This window comes from Corapipo altera, unplaced genomic scaffold, assembly GCF_003945725.1.
Source record: "Corapipo altera isolate COAL_440 unplaced genomic scaffold, ASM394572v1 2, whole genome shotgun sequence".
NCBI classification, from domain to species: Eukaryota; Metazoa; Chordata; class Aves; order Passeriformes; family Pipridae; genus Corapipo; species Corapipo altera.
The window spans coordinates 7,220,793-7,235,773 of NW_020884890.1; the positions used below are offsets into that span (position 1 = coordinate 7,220,793).

At 44.3% G+C, this 14,981-nt stretch overlaps 2 protein-coding genes across 4 annotated transcripts; one reads left to right on the forward strand and one right to left on the reverse strand.

Annotated features, from left to right (window-relative positions):
• Positions 1 to 141: 141 nt before the first annotated feature.
• On the reverse strand, positions 142 to 5,896 carry CGAS (cyclic GMP-AMP synthase). Its single transcript, XM_027645046.1, has 5 exons — positions 5,357 to 5,896; positions 4,034 to 4,256; positions 3,006 to 3,251; positions 1,613 to 1,715; positions 142 to 948 (listed from the first exon to the last, which is right to left on the reverse strand). The coding sequence occupies exons 1-5, from the start codon at positions 5,894 to 5,896 to the stop codon at positions 606 to 608; spliced, it is 1,455 nt and encodes a 484-aa protein (XP_027500847.1). The 3' UTR covers positions 142 to 605.
• A 448-nt stretch (positions 5,897 to 6,344) lies between these two features.
• MTO1 (mitochondrial tRNA translation optimization 1) lies at positions 6,345 to 13,774 on the forward strand. Of its 3 annotated transcripts, none has more exons than XM_027644750.1 (12): positions 6,345 to 6,539; positions 6,657 to 6,856; positions 7,266 to 7,383; positions 8,035 to 8,324; positions 9,588 to 9,700; positions 9,839 to 10,035; positions 10,204 to 10,409; positions 10,885 to 11,089; positions 11,171 to 11,342; positions 12,027 to 12,145; positions 12,627 to 12,784; positions 12,965 to 13,774. In XM_027644750.1, the coding sequence occupies exons 2-12, from the start codon at positions 6,662 to 6,664 to the stop codon at positions 13,190 to 13,192; spliced, it is 2,001 nt and encodes a 666-aa protein (XP_027500551.1). In that variant the 5' UTR covers positions 6,345 to 6,539; positions 6,657 to 6,661; the 3' UTR covers positions 13,193 to 13,774. The 3 variants fall into 3 exon arrangements, with proteins under 3 accessions (XP_027500551.1, XP_027500549.1, XP_027500550.1); XM_027644748.1 differs by having other exon boundaries at positions 6,348 to 6,539; positions 9,839 to 10,029; positions 10,279 to 10,409; XM_027644749.1 differs by lacking the exon at positions 6,345 to 6,539 and having other exon boundaries at positions 6,745 to 6,856; positions 7,238 to 7,383; positions 9,839 to 10,029; positions 10,279 to 10,409.
• Positions 13,775 to 14,981: the final 1,207 nt, after the last annotated feature.

Below are 14,981 nucleotides of genomic sequence, written 5' to 3' on the forward strand. Positions count from 1 at the left end.
AAAGTTGCTTCAGGAACTTCATATTATTTTGATACAAAATTCTCTCTCTATTTACTGTTGCTGGTGATTATCCTCTGCAACAGGTCTTCATCCACTCAGGAGTGGCGGTCTGAAAAATAAAAGCTAGACACGATCCCAGTTTGGGGGAACTGGAATCATTTATTGAACACGAGAACACTATTTTAAAGGCATCTGGGGCCAGACATGTTAATGAAGAGGATGAGCTATGTTAATTAGGGAATTACACAAGTTTTTACTACCGTTGCCCAATGGGTTAAATATTTCCCTCAATCAAAATTACATAGGGGGAAAAAGATTAAAGGGGTTTAGACATGGTCTGATACAATCATCTCAAGAGTCCTTCCTGATTTCTGCTGAAGCCAGGCTTAATCCATAAGGTAGAACTTTAACAGGTCTTAGGACAAGGGTCCAAACTTCTTGAATCAGGAGATGTTTGTCAGCTGAGCTTTCTTTTGCTGAAAGCTGGGTTTGGGCTCCCGTGGGAGCCTTGTCCTTCAGACTACTGAAGAGTAACTTATGGTACAGAACTTTTTGTTTTAAATATGCAAATCTACACTATTAGATAGCTAATGTAAACAGTGATTTTAATAGCTCTCCTGAAATATTGGGAATCTGTTGTTCAGTTGATGGCTTATCTGTCTTGCAAGGAAATGATTGCTTGCTTTGTCTTCCAGACTGAGCAAGTTGTATTGGGGAATAAAAAAGTGAGGCAGCTGAGACTTTTGCAGGCACTCCACAAAATATCCCAGACATTTCTGAAAGCAGTGATCCAGATCTCCCAAAATCCAGTCTGTGTCATTTGGCCACATGACACAAGAGTGGAAAAAAGCAGTTTTGACATGATATGAGCAGAATTTTTCCAGCTCTTTTGGATATTTCATTTTAAGTTGCTCTAGAAGATACTTCAGCAGCTTAAGACAACCTTTCCTGTTAAATAAATAAGAATTTATTAGGTACCTTCTACATAGTTCTAAATATGTATTTTACATATTTAAACATAAAGAATTATGCGTTAGTTGTGACATTCTTGATTCAGTACAAGATGTAATTGGCAAACAACTTCGTGGTTTACTTATTAAGGAGGTTTTGTACCTCATGTGGGTTTTGTTCTTCCTCTGAAGAAATCTGGAGAACAGTTTTTATAAAGTGAAAACTCATTTATTCATCCTGATCTGACTCAGCAGTTCTTTTCTCACCATCATTTTAGAAATTGCCTTGATATGAAGTGTAATGTTGCTCAGAAAGCTGAGTCATCACTCTTTTATGCTGTTTTTTATAAACAGGACTGAACTAGGGAAAGATTATTTAACAAGTCGTATCTTTTGCATTCTAAGGCAAGTTCAGAGTGTAAACCAGCAACTGTGATTGTTTCCACCTTTCATTAAGTAAATGCAAGTCAGACATTCAAATGAGTACATGCAGTGTCGTACTGCTATAGAACTATTATACCTAAAAGCCTTATTCTTGCTTCCTATTGTGAGTAATTACTCTTAGATAAATTTCTTAAATGCTAAACTGAAACAGCTAGTGCTAAACAGCACTAGCCTGGCTCACTCAGGCTTAAAGTAAAATATTCATATGAAATACCAACCTACAGCACTTTGTTCCATCAGATTCACAACACGTCTTTGAGTGGCCATGGTTCGTCATCATCTTCTTCTCAATATGTGAGAAGGAGAGTCGCCATGTGTTTCCTAAAGTTGAACACAAGACTGTTAAATTGTTACACAGCACTAAGTATCGGCATCTGTATCTAGAAAAAAAAGAGACACTTTGCATTTGCCTTAATTTTAAATATTGGCAATTTTTTTACCCCTGTAAAAAAAAATTATAATTTGGTGTCTGTAGTTAGTTAGTTCTTCCTTAATTCCCCAGCAGCTGTACACAAAGGCAATTAGAATGTAATTAATATAGAACATAGTTAATTGTGTGGATGCTTTAAATTCATAACAATATTTGGATTTACTTCAAAATTAAGCTTAATTCTGATTTTTCCTGAATTTGTTGAACATGATTTGCAGAATTGCACTACTCATAGAAATCTATGACCTTTGAATTTCTGTATGCTTACTGTGTTTTCTGGTTTTTCTTTGTGCAGCAGGCTTGTGAGTTTATCTCGAGTATGGTGGCTGTTCTAAAGCACTTATTTTTCTTCTTCTGGTCATGCTTCTGAAAATAATTGCTAACAGAGCTCAACACCCTGTTTTTAACACCAGCAATCATTTTTGTCTTCCTTTACATGCGTTATACTGTTTGCCTTGCCTGTTTGGCTCAGTTACTCTGCATTTAATTTGCCCAGAAAGAGATAGCCCAGTACAGCAGTTAACGATTTATTTAGCATTGATAACATAGGCATGCTAATTAAAAAAATACCAGATTGTCTGAAGTGTTTTTGCTAAAATCATCAGTTCTCATAATGCAATGACAAGTCAAGATGTTTCTGCAAACTAATGTAGGCTTGGTCTGGAGGAAACAAAAATAAAACGTTGTAGCCATACCAGAGTTCAATGAGAAATAATGTATCTTGATAGAAAAGTACACAGTTTGCTTCCTGCAGAAGTATCTGATTTCTGGGTGCAGTCCCACGTGCAGGGATGTTCCCTGCCTTTTTGGAAGCCTTTTAATTTATTTTTTTTCTTTACAAAACAAAGGAGTGTATAGTGCTGTTAAGTACAGCACGAGCATAGGGAAGGTTCATATCCATGTGTCTGACTGGAGTAGATTTAATATAATGTTCTTATGAATGGATAGTGTACAGCCTGCCAGAGCAGTTTTGTATTTAGATTTCCGTACAAGACAAGCAGTATCACAAATCTGATGTTTTAAAGAGGGATTTCAGTTGTCTTTGACCTGGATATATCCAGGATGAGATAAAGATCTGTACCTCAGAGGCACAGATCTGGATACCCTTTCTACAGCACTTGTAAGTGATCAGGTTGTAGAGAAGATATTTCATGACTTATTATTGTCCATATTTGAGGTACCTCTTAGAACCTTTTCTCTTTTGTTTTGCTTGGCTACTAAATAAACTGATGTCGATTTGAACTCTCTCCTGACTTTTGTTCCCAGCCACTGTTCAATTTTGAGGCCGTCCTGTGTGCTGGGCAGCCAGCTGTGCTTGACTTTCAGAGTCAAGATGATGTCCACTGATATTTCTGATGGAGGATTTTTGATCTGAAGAGTTATTGCAGGGCTTCCAGCCTTTTTCCTTGTCACAGTTACTTCCACATCTAATAACAAAGAAGAGTGATTTTTCATGTTAGATATATGTATATATATATACGCACACATATATAAGGAACCTTTTCTGAAGAATGTTAAGGTTTTTACAAATGAGGAATTCATAATCAATCAAAAGACATACCTGGGTTCAGTCACTGGCTCTTTATCCTACAGGATATGGATGTTAAATAAAACATTACGAAGGCCTGTTGATAAGTTCTATGAAATAAAGAACACTAGTTTTGAACTGCTGTGTTTGTTTGATTTACTGTGTAAGAATCAGAAATACAGTAATGTTTTTCAGTGACCTGCTTCACTGTTGAAAATACACACTGAAAAGATTTGACCACAATGTTTCTGAAGGCTTTGGAGGAAAATAACCCTATAAGGGGATACATTTTCTGTATCAATTGATATAAAATATTAGGCAATATGTAAAAGAAAGCTCTTTGTTGTGTACAAAGAGCCATTTGATGAATAGGTGCAAAATACACAGATCATGTAGGAAGTACCAAGCATACAATAGTACCCTTAATAATTGTTATTTTCATACGGAAAGAGGATTGCATAGTGGACTTAATCATGTAATATGATTAGCTCTGATGTATTTGTGATTCTTAACACAAGACCAAACTTGAGATACTGGGGACAGGAGGAATTACAGCTCCATTGCCACAAAATACAGTTGACGGGGAGGAAAACCCATTTTATTAACAAGAGGGCAATGCATATGCACACTGTAACTGGTTTTTTAGTACTCCTAGGTGAAGCTTGTTATCTCAGTACTTACTTTTAAAGTTTTTTACTTCTTGTTTAATAATTTCTCTAAGTGCTTGAAGCATTTTAAAGGCTGATAATTTTCCATCTTCATCTAAAAACTTCAACAAATACTTTTCTTTTGGATTTCTTTTAAATGTTAGGTAATAATAGGCTCCTGTGTCATCAGACTCATCCAGCTGAAGCCTTTCAACAGGTATTACCAGCATGATGTCAAACTCATTTGGTTGAGATATCTGCAAAATAGGAGAATACAACAACAAATGTGCAGCTTGAGTTTTATTCTCTTTAGATTTTTGTATCGATTGTGGTTTTATCTACAACTGTCTTGATGTACTTCTCATGTCTGGTGTGAAATATGAGCTTATTTCTGTGGATTTGTATTGCAAGATTACTGTGCATTTGGGTAGAGAAAAGCAATTTACTGATAACAGTGCACTTCCAAGCTTTCCAACTTATTAATTTTTAAAAAAGCTTTAAGATTCTCGAGCTGTTCTGAGTAATGCATAAATGCTGAACTCAGTCATCCTTTTGCACATAGGAATCATCTGTGAGAAAAAAATGCACTGCTATGTCTGAAGATGTTTTTATACCCCCCCCCCCAAAAAAAAAAAAAAAATAAGGGTCCACATATTTGACTTTGTTCCAGGGTGTGCTGGAACCAGGAAGAAAAGGTACTTCTTAATCAGAGAATGTTAAGGGGTTAGAATGGACCTGACAGATCATTTAGTCCAAACTCCTCTGCCGTGGGCAGTGACACCTTGATGTCTTATGATCAACCTCCCACTAGATCAGGTTGCTCAAGGCCTTATCCAGCCTGGATTTGAACACTATCAGGGTTGGGGCATCCACAGCCTCCCTGGGCAGGCAACCTGTTCCAGTGTTCAACCACCCCTACAGTACAAATTTCTGCTTAAATTAGCCTAAATTTCCCATCTTTCAGTTTGGATCCATTACTCCTGCTTTTTGAAAAAAGTATAAACTAAAAACTGGCACGGGGCCTTTCGTGTAGTGCTATACTGACGGGTCCTGCGGTTACAGCGGGCTCACCTGCGTGCTGTGCAAGAGCGGGGCTTGCCGTGAGTCCCGTTCAGGGAGCGTCTCTAACTGAATGCGCATACGTACACACCTTTCAGTAGGTTATTTATCACTTTATAAAGCATTGTGGTTAATTAACGCAGCCACTCTACAGTTTTGGGTCGGGAAGGGCCGGCTCAGAGCAGCAGGAGCAGCGCGCCGCCGGCCCGTGGGAGCCGCCCGCCACCTGCGGCCGGAGCACGGCCCCCGCACCCGGGCGGGACGGAGGGAGAGGCGCTGCTGGCGCCTCCGAACCCACCTTGACGCGCTCGTAGTAGCTCCCGGTGCTGTACTGCTCTATGGAGCTGAAGGCGCCGTCCCTGCTCTGGATGGTCTGGACCAGGTGCGGAACCACCATATTCACCAGCGCCGACGCCTCGGAGACGTCCCTGCGGCCCAGGCTAAGCCGCGACAGCACCTCGTGGAGCCGCAGGGTGTCTGGCGGGGATCGGGGAGCGGCCACGGGGGCAGCAGCCGCTCCGTCGGGCACCACCGCAACCTTCCGCGGAGCCGCGGGTACTCTGGTAGCCCGCGCCCTGCTCCGCGGGGCGGGGGGCGCCTCTACGCCGCCCGCCGGCAGGGCCGAGGCAGCGTGGGCTCGCCGCCCCGGGCGCCCGCCCCGGGCGGGGGGTCCGTCCGTCCGCGGCGCCCGGCGGGTCGTGGCACCGCTCGGGCTTTCGCCCGCGACGCGGCCCCGCGAGGGGCTGCGGGCTGCGCTCCTCGGGGCGCCCCGGCCCCGCGGAGCCGCGGTTCGCGACCCCCGCCTGCCCCGCGCCCGTGTGCCGCCCGCGCCGTCCATGGCCACCGCTTCTTCTCCGCACCCGGAGGACGGCGAGCACGGCCTCGCGGGCGGGGGAGTTCCCGCCTCTGGCCTCGGGCGAGTTCCTCTTCCAGGCAACGCGCCTCGGTCAGGAAACGAAACTCGCCAGGCGCGGGTTCAGTCCGGGCACGGCAAAGCTCTGACAACAAAAACCAGACCGCGCCGGGACATCCCGCGGAGACAACCACCTCCCTCTCTCCAATCCGTGGAGAGCGTTTTCCCGCTCCCGAAGGCCCCCTCCCTGCCTCCCTCCTCCCCGCGGGCGGGGCACAGGCGGCCACCGAGGGGCGCACGGACGCGCCGCTCCCGCCCACGGAGCGCCCTGCTCCGCCTCCCGCCCCGTATGAGCGGCGGAGGAGCCACGGTGACTGCCCGCCCGCCGCACGCAACGCCGGGAGGGCCGGCCCTGCCGCCATGTTCGTGCGGAGGGGTTGCCTCAGGCTGGCACTGTCGCCGGTGCCTCGCCCAGGGCAACGCCGGGCCGGCAGCGAGGTCGGGGCGGCGGCGCCGCGCTACGACGTGTTGGTGGTCGGCGGGGGCCATGCGGGGACGGAGGCGGCGGCGGCAGCTGCCCGCGGCGGGGCCCGCACGCTGCTGCTCACGCACAGGATCGGCACCATCGGTACCTCCGCGCGTACCCGGGCTGGGGCGGGGGAAAGAACCGCGGGCGCGCCGGGTCTCCCCGGCGTGAGAGCTTTTGGGCGGCGGCGGCGAGGGTGTCCCTGTGTCCCTTCCCCAGGGGAGATGTCCTGCAACCCGTCCTTCGGCGGCATCGGGAAGGGGCACCTCATGCGGGAGGTGGACGCTCTGGACGGGCTGTGCGGCCGCGTGTGCGACCGCTCCGGCGTCCACTACAAGGTGCTGAACCGCTGCAAGGGCCCGGCCGTGTGGGGCCTCCGCGCACAGATCGACCGCGGCCTCTACAAGGAGAACATGCAGGTGAGAGCGGGGCCGGGAGGATTTTTTCGTGTTAGGTGTTAGTATAAACTGCTGAAGATAATGAGGGAGGGACGCATGTTTTGTTTTTCATTATTTACCTAGCTAGGTACGTTGCTGTTTGGTACTTTAATGCACTGTAGGTTGTTGGAACTCAGCATACTTTAAAAAATTCTCCAGCATTTTAGATACAGGTCAGGCTTCATGACTGAATAGTTTCTTTTGAGCTTAAACTACTATCTGAATGAAAATTTCTACTTGATCGATCAGAATAGTACCATAACTGAGTATCTTCCCAGTTATGTGGTAAGAATGGAAGAGGGTGATAGATGTTCTGGAAATCAGCAGGATTTGGGATTGCCCATATGTTTCATAACTTCTTAGATTTTTGCAGTAACTCCTTTCATGACAGAAAGAAATCCTTAACACACCACTGTTGACAGTTCGTGAGGCATCTGTGGAAGATCTTATCTTGACAGAGCCAGAATCAGGCCATCCTGGGAAATGCCAAGTCGCAGGAGTCATTCTGGGTATGTGTTAGTAAATCAGTAAGTGCCTCCAGTTACTCCATGCTAAGAGCAGCCTTTGGGATCAACTTTTCTGATTTGTCAGTGAGAAAGATGAATTAACGAAGACATCTAGTTTAGGCAGAGTGTGAACTAAACTAGGTTAGTGTGTGTAATTACAAAGTAGTACAATGACAAAAATACCTGGACTGATAGGATATTGGGAGGTTACTTAAGTTAATTTTCTTCAGGCTAGTGATATTGAATCTCATCCTGCATTTTGAGATTTTATTTCGTAAATGGCATATGCTGTCGACAATGTTATGGGACCGTGGGGTTCTATTACTAACAGACTTGTACTTTATTACCCCTTGCTGTTCTAATAAACAAGCTTTCTGAAGTAAAGGCCTGGATATGATTTTTTTTCCCAGGAGCAGGTTTTCTGCCTTACAGGTAACTTTTTTAGGAATAATAAAAATACAGGTATAAATACATGCTGCTTATTGCAGTTATTACTATTAGTGCTTTCATTATTGAAATGCTGCTTTTGTTGTGTAACAGAAGATGGATAAACCCTCAGTGAACACTGTTAGTCTAGTTTTAGACAGAAGCACCAGAATACAAGGGCTTTGTTGATACTTAAATATGTACATTTCTGAAAACTTGCTGTTTTAGGGGATGGGAGCACAGTACATGCTGGGAGCGTTGTCCTGACCACCGGTACCTTTCTGAGGGGTATGATCCACATTGGGCTAGAGATGCACCCGGCTGGGCGGCTGGGGGACCAGCCAGCCATTGGTCTAGCTCAGACTCTGGAGAAACTGGGATTTGCTGTGGGCAGGCTGAAGACCGGGACACCACCAAGACTTGCCAAAGACACAATTGACTTCAGTGGTCTGGAGGAACATGGAGCTGACAATCCTCCAGTGCCATTCAGCTTCCTCAGTGAGGCTGTGTGGATCAAGGTGGGATAGCACACATCAAATGCACATAGAGCCAGCTGAGGAGTGGTTCTGGGAATGTTGTGCTCATAATCTGCCGGGGAGTTGGTGGCTGGGAAAGGGAGCTGGGATGTATTTGTACTGGAGGTGTTATGTTTCTGAGGACTCTCAATGCAAAGGGCTCTTTTATTGTTTGTGTTCTTTTGAAAGCAAGTACCTTCTTACTTTATCTTCTCAACTTGAGAACCAAACTTCTTTTACTTCTAGAGTCAGAGTTGTGTGAAATGGGATACTGATACTAGTATTCTTCATGTGCTGGTTACAAAATACATCTGTTATTATAGCTGTATTCTGGAGATTTATAATGTCTTGCTTTTTACCTTAGCTTTAAAATAAGGTTAAAATGTTGAAATTAGAGATCATTAGTAGTATTGACTAAGAAAGAGAAAGGTTGTAGTTATCCGCAGAACTCAGAAGTGGCATATTAACAGTAACTTAAGAGCACAAAAAGCTCAATTTTCCAAAGAAATTTTCCTTTCAAAGAACATTCTTACATAATGAAGTTGAATAGCACAGAGTTAAGTATCAGGAGTTAATTTTCCCCAGAGCATATAGGAATTGCAATAACCTATTAGAATCAGGATGAGGGTGAAAGTAATATTACTTGAAGTCCTTGGTATGTGTAGGAAAGGTTTTAAGAAGTTAAGGTGCAACATTATTACTATTTTGAATGTGAGTCTATTGAATTTTTCAGAAAAATCAGTCAAATACTTTACGTGGTAGGTTTTTTCCCTAAAATTTGAATTTAATTGCAGAGTTTTGAGATTTTTATCTTTTTTACTTCACTGAGACATTTCTTTTTTTTTTCTTCACCAAAATCTTTTATTCCCTGTTAGCTGTAGGGTCAGCACTTATTCTTCTTGCTCCAGAGCTTTAAATTCCTGTAGTCAGTTTGAATGCTGTGATATAACGTGTTGCTTTAATGGGGAGTATCCATTCTGTAATTAGTGTATGGAATACACTAATTAGTGTATGGAATCCTGTACAGCGTATGGAATAAAACTTGAATTCTACACTTCCAAGTTCTATTCTGTTCTCAGTCTGCTTTTGGGCATATTGCTCATGCTCTCTGATTGCTCATGTTCTATCTGTATGACAGCGCTACTTAACTCTCCAAGAAGTGAGAGCCAGCTGTCATGGAAAAGGTATTGGACATCCTCAGAATTGTTCAATAAGAGTACAGTGTTGTGACTGGATTAACTTAAAGTGAGCTTTGACCTCTTTCAGCCAGAAAGTCAGCTGCCATGTTACCTGACACGCACTACCCTGAAAGCCCAGCAAATTATCTATGATAACCTTCACCTGAACAACCATGTAAGGGAGACAACAAGGGGCCCTCGGTAAGTGTGTGGCATCACGCCAGGCTCTTAAGGGGACAAGTGTCAATCTGTTTGAAACTGAGGGGGTATCCTGCTTCGCTTCTGCAAAGTTACTTTTTCTCCATATCACATGGTGCTCATGGCCATTTACTGTTGCAGGTACTGTCCCTCTCTTGAATCAAAGGTTCTGCGCTTCCCAAACCGGCAACATCAAGTTTGGCTGGAGCCTGAAGGCTTGGAATCCAATGTCATTTACCCCCAAGGCATGTCCATGACACTGCCACCTGAGCTTCAGGAGCAGGTGATCAAATCCGTCCCAGGCTTGGAAAAAGCCAAGATGATACAGCCAGGTGAGGGTGATGAATAGTTTTAAATCTATTTGTTACATTGTTTACCAGTTAATGAAAAACAGATTTTGTTTAGAGCATAGCAAAACAAAGCAAATGAGAAACAAAGCTAATTCCTAGTTGCAGGGATTTTTCCTTGGTTGTTTTGAAATCATAAATAAAAGTTGAAAAGCTAAGTCATCCTGCCCCAGTGGTTGCCTTTGCTGACCTTCAAAATGCCTCCTGTAACATCTGTCTTGTTGTGTGTCATAGGCTACGGGGTGCAATATGATTTTTTAGATCCCCGTCAACTGACTGCTTCCCTCGAGTCGCGTCTTGTTCAGCGCCTCTTCCTTGCAGGCCAGATAAATGGCACGACAGGCTATGAAGAAGCTGCAGCTCAGGTGCGTGAATCTGACCCCATGTACTCAGCACTCAGAAAAGGGATATTGCCTTGGCGTTTGTCTGTGATACAGAGTCTTGTGAGGCCCATTTTTTGCTCCTCAGATGTTCTTACTTTTATTGCTCACCTCAATTCCAGACTTGTCCAAGATATTTTTACTTTTATTGTCTGCAGTGCTATCACTAAGACTGCAGTAACAAAAGCAATTGGAGGCACTGTCAAGTGTTTCAGCACGGAGACTGTGCAGTGGGTATAATTGAAAACATGGGAATTGTCTCTAGACACATCAGCAGTGGCCAAGAATCCCTTCAGGCACTCGTAGTGTCACAAGAAAGACACTGCCTGGATTACTAGCACAGACTATTGCATTTTTCTGGGTACTGTTTGACGTGTGAGTCTTTGGAGGCAGATGTGCTGATATTTTAGCTAAGAAGAGACCGATAAATGTGTTTGGGTTTTGTTTTCTGTCTGCCTAGGGTGTGATTGCTGGGATCAATGCCTGTCTGCGGGTTCATGGCAAGCCCCCTTTCATTGTCAGTCGCACCGAAGGCTACATTGGGGTCCTGATCAATGACCTCACCACTCTGGGCACCAGCGAGCCCTACCGGATGTTCACCAGCCGTGTGGAGTTCCGCATGTCCCTCCGGCCCGACAATGCTGATGCCAGGCTCACTCACAGAGGTGTTTGATCGTAGTGGCTCTTGCAGTGAGCAGCCCTGCCTGGTTGTAGGCCTTTGTCTTATACACTATCTGTCTCTGCAGGTTTTGAAGAAGCTGGGTGTGTGTCGCAGCAGCGATATGAACAAGCGGTTAAGATGAGAGCTGCTTTAGATGATGGAATTGCAACACTAAAATCACTTCAGTTCAGCATATCCAAATGGTCCCAGTTACTGCCAGAAGTTCCCATCAGTAGCAGTCGCAGGTCGCCTGTCAGGTAAAGGTTACAGTCAGAACTTTCTGGTCTGACCTACACTTGCTTTAGCACATCCTGCTACTGGTTTCACAGCATTTGTCCATGTTTCCTGAAACTGTCAGTACTCCAAGATTCCAGCTTTACCACCTTCAGGGAACACACATCTGATGTTTGCCTGTAGAGTAAGTGCTATGTTAGTGTTTTTATTATGCCATATTTCTTGGTGCTGACGTACTCCCAAAGCAAGGGAGTACTCCACTGGCCCCAGGCATCAGTTCTTGATGCCCTTATAGAGAGTGTCACCAAGTGGTGACAGTTTTACAGTGGGTTGCTGCTTTGCTAAAAGCTTGTTAAAGCAGTAATTGATTTCAGGGTGGTGTCAGATGGTAGCTTATAAAAAAAAAATCATTGCTTCCATTACCCGTTCTTTACTTCACCTTATCTTTTCTGTTCTGGGTGACTGGGTCCGTGAAAGGTTCCCCTTGGTGCCCCTACCTTGTCCCTTTCATCTTGCTGTCATTTTTCATAAAGAACCCCTCTTCAAGGGTTTAACAGCTCTTCTGTGTCCTGAGAGGAGATGGTAGGGAGTTGAGCTTGGCTCTGCAATTGTTCTGGCTTATCCTAAGAACTTTGTGAGTTTGAGCTGGGAACAATTGTAAATCTGCCTTAGAAAAGTGACTCCTTTCTACTATACTTTCTCTGCAGTGCTTTTGACATCCTTCAATATCAAGACGTCAGTATGGAGGTTCTGGCAAAAGCTATCCCAGAGTGCCTGGACAAGCTTGCTCAATGGAGACAACTGGCAGAGAGATTGAAAATAGAAGGTAGAGTACAGACATTATAATCTCTTGTGGTGATCTGTGTATGTTTTGTTCAGTAAGGGGAGAGCAAATCCATTTGTCCTAGTGTGTTTCATGTTGCTGTACACACTGATCAGAGTGTGTACCTTTTACCATAGGCCACAGCCCTTTGCATGCACCTGTGTTTCACTGTTGGGGTTGAAATCAGTTATTCATATTCACTCTTGGGGGTTTTTTATTCCTTAACTGCCCTTACTGACCATCCTTTGCTGACATGAGTAGAAAAAACAACCCATATACCGAAATTCCTGTAATAAATCAAAGAGCGTGACTTCTTCCAAGGTGGTGATATGAATTAGGCTCTATAGTCTATGAGGCTGGAAACTTCCTTAGGAGCTTTGGACTGTCACAGTGGAATTGCTCATTCTATTTCCAAGAATTCTTGCAAGTGACATATTTCACGTGAACATCTATATCTGGTTTCTTGTTTTCCTGATCATTACAGCTGCTTATGAGTGGTGTGTAGTCATCCAACAGCAGGAAATAGAAGAAGTACGTCGTGATGAAGCGCTCCAGCTGCCAGAGGACATAGATTATTTTGCCATTGATGCATCGCTTTCAGCAGAAGTGCGGGAGAAACTGGACTCCAGCCGTCCCCAGACGGTAAGATATTCAGCCACAGCAAGGTTGAGCAGCAGTGAAATCCCTTCCGTCTTCCCAAGGGACATGAGGGGTGGTGAAAAGAATCATGGAAAGGAATACCCACAGGTTTTGATCTCATTTCTCACTAGCTCCAGTGTGTAGGTTTGTTTTTGGTTAATTTGATTGTGTTTCCATGTGCAGATTGGTGCAGTCAGCCGTATCCCTGGAATCACACCAGCTGCTATTGTTAACCTGCTAAGGTTTGTGAAAACCAATCACCAGAAGACAGAGAAGCTAAAAGCTTTACCTCAGTCTGGGAAATACTTAACAGGGAAAATGTACTCAGAGAAAGCAACTTCACAAAGACAGATGTCAGCTGAGTTTTCTGAAGAGGAGACACAAAGTACCTTGGTTAAAACACCTTTTTAGAGAGTGGCACGGATCCTGCCACTGTGTGGCAAGATGACCTGTGCTCCTGACCCTCTTCACAAGTAACAGCCATGCTGGCCGGATCCAAAGCAGTTCTAGTTGTGTTCTGTGGCGGGGTCGTTGAGTAGAACAAAGATGATGAATGCACAAAATAAATGCTCAGAAACCTAAATACAGCCTGTGATTTTTCTGATGCAAATCAAGAGACAGGAGAACTGCTTTTAAAATTCTACTCATTTGGAAGGTGTCGGATAGTCAAAATCTGTTCTAAAGCATCTTGTAAAGGACAGTGTTTTGCTCTTATAAAATGAGTAAGAAATGTTACTGCACTGAACCCTATGGCAGCACAAGAGCATTTGAGTTGAAAAGCGTGTTCCATTGACTTTAGTACTTGTGTTCATAGCTGTGCAGTGACTACGCACAATCTGGTGTCTTGGTGTGGTGTCAGCCAAGAGGAAACACTTGGCTGTGGAAATGTGTGCCACATGAATATTTGAACTTACATAGGAGACCAACTGAATGCAAACATATCCTGCAGATGTTTTTCTCCTTTAAAATAAATAAAGCTTATCTTGAAACTCACTGAAGAACTTGGTTGTCACTTAGCTTTCAGTAGGGCCTTGACAGTTCACTGGATCACAGTACACACACAGAAGGTGAGGCAAGATTCACTACAGAGCTGGTGGAGGCTGCCGGATGAGACTGGCTGCCGCAGGCTGGGTGCTGAGGAAGATGGGGACCTGCCCCAGGAACCTCAGCTTGGGAGGTGTGAAGCTCACTGCGACATGCTGTGGGCCCAGGGAAGCATGACCCAGGGGTTTCCCATCAGCACTGGTCCTGCAACTGATAGTAATATAACTTGAATCTGAGCAAGATCCAAGTCAGTTGGATCAATTGGTCAGTCAGTTTGTCACTTGATGGCAAGAAACACTGAATTCAAGCTGTTGCTGTGCACCTACCAAAAATCCTTGCCTGACTTAGGCAGCAGTTTCTGGTGCTAGCCTCATTTCTGAACATCCTCTGAATTGACTGGGCAAACAAGCTTGAGAACACATTTTGTTACATTTAAATCATAGAATCATACAGGTTGGAAAAGACCGCTAAGATCATTGAGTCCAACCATAAACCATGTATCTATGTCATTTTGAAGTTATGATTCTGGACTTTGGCTTGTTTGCTCTGGTTGAGTGATTCCTTTCCTGGCCAGAGAAAGGAATCAGAGCAAATCCCTTTTGCTCAGAGAGACCCAGTCACGCAGCAGGAGGGTGGGCAGAGTTTACGGCTTTGTTTAGAGTGGCATCTGCCTGCCTGAAAGCATCTCCTTGTCACAGCCATTGTCTTGTACAGAAGGGCTTTAGGCATGTGATTGGTAGGTCAGTTAATGTCAGAATGGTTCAGAAAAGCTAACATATATCTGCCCCATTTTGTCTGTAGCCTGTTTTCCTTCCAGTCTTGGCTCAAAGATTTACTTCAACCTTGTAAGCCTTAAGTTCAATTTATGGAAGGCAGCTATGCTTTCTGTGGTCTAACTCAGACTCCATGAATGGTACTGGTGAAATTCTAGCTATGTGAATCCAAAGAAACCCTGAATCCTGTATGTCTTTGTCTATTCAAAGCAGTGGAATTTCTGATCAAGGAAGTTTTATGCTTCCTTCACTGCATTATTTTGATGTTATGTTTTGTTTTGATGTACCTATATCTGTAAAATCTTAGATCTAGTTTTTACAGACTAGGAAAGAAGCCCTATTGACACCTTCATCTTCTCCCTTGTAAGCCAATTGTGCAGTCT

Bases quoted from the DNA above. Each gene is read 5' to 3' on its own strand.
- CGAS (XM_027645046.1), bottom strand. From the start codon at position 5,896: ATGGACGGCGCGGGCGGCACACGGGCGCGGGGCAGGCGGGGGTCGCGA. The intron at 1,716-3,005 runs GTACCTCAAATA...GTTCAACTTTAG, and splicing joins AAGAGAAAAGGTTCTAAGAG to GAAACACATGGCGACTCTCC. The intron at 949-1,612 runs GTTGGTATTTCA...TTTATTTAACAG, and splicing joins GATGGAACAAAGTGCTGTAG to GAAAGGTTGTCTTAAGCTGC.
- MTO1 (XM_027644750.1), top strand. From the start codon at position 6,662: ATGTCCTGCAACCCGTCCTTCGGCGGCATCGGGAAGGGGCACCTCATG. The intron at 8,325-9,587 runs GTGGGATAGCAC...GACCTCTTTCAG, and splicing joins GTGAGGCTGTGTGGATCAAG to CCAGAAAGTCAGCTGCCATG. The intron at 10,410-10,884 runs GTGCGTGAATCT...CTGTCTGCCTAG, and splicing joins ATGAAGAAGCTGCAGCTCAG to GGTGTGATTGCTGGGATCAA.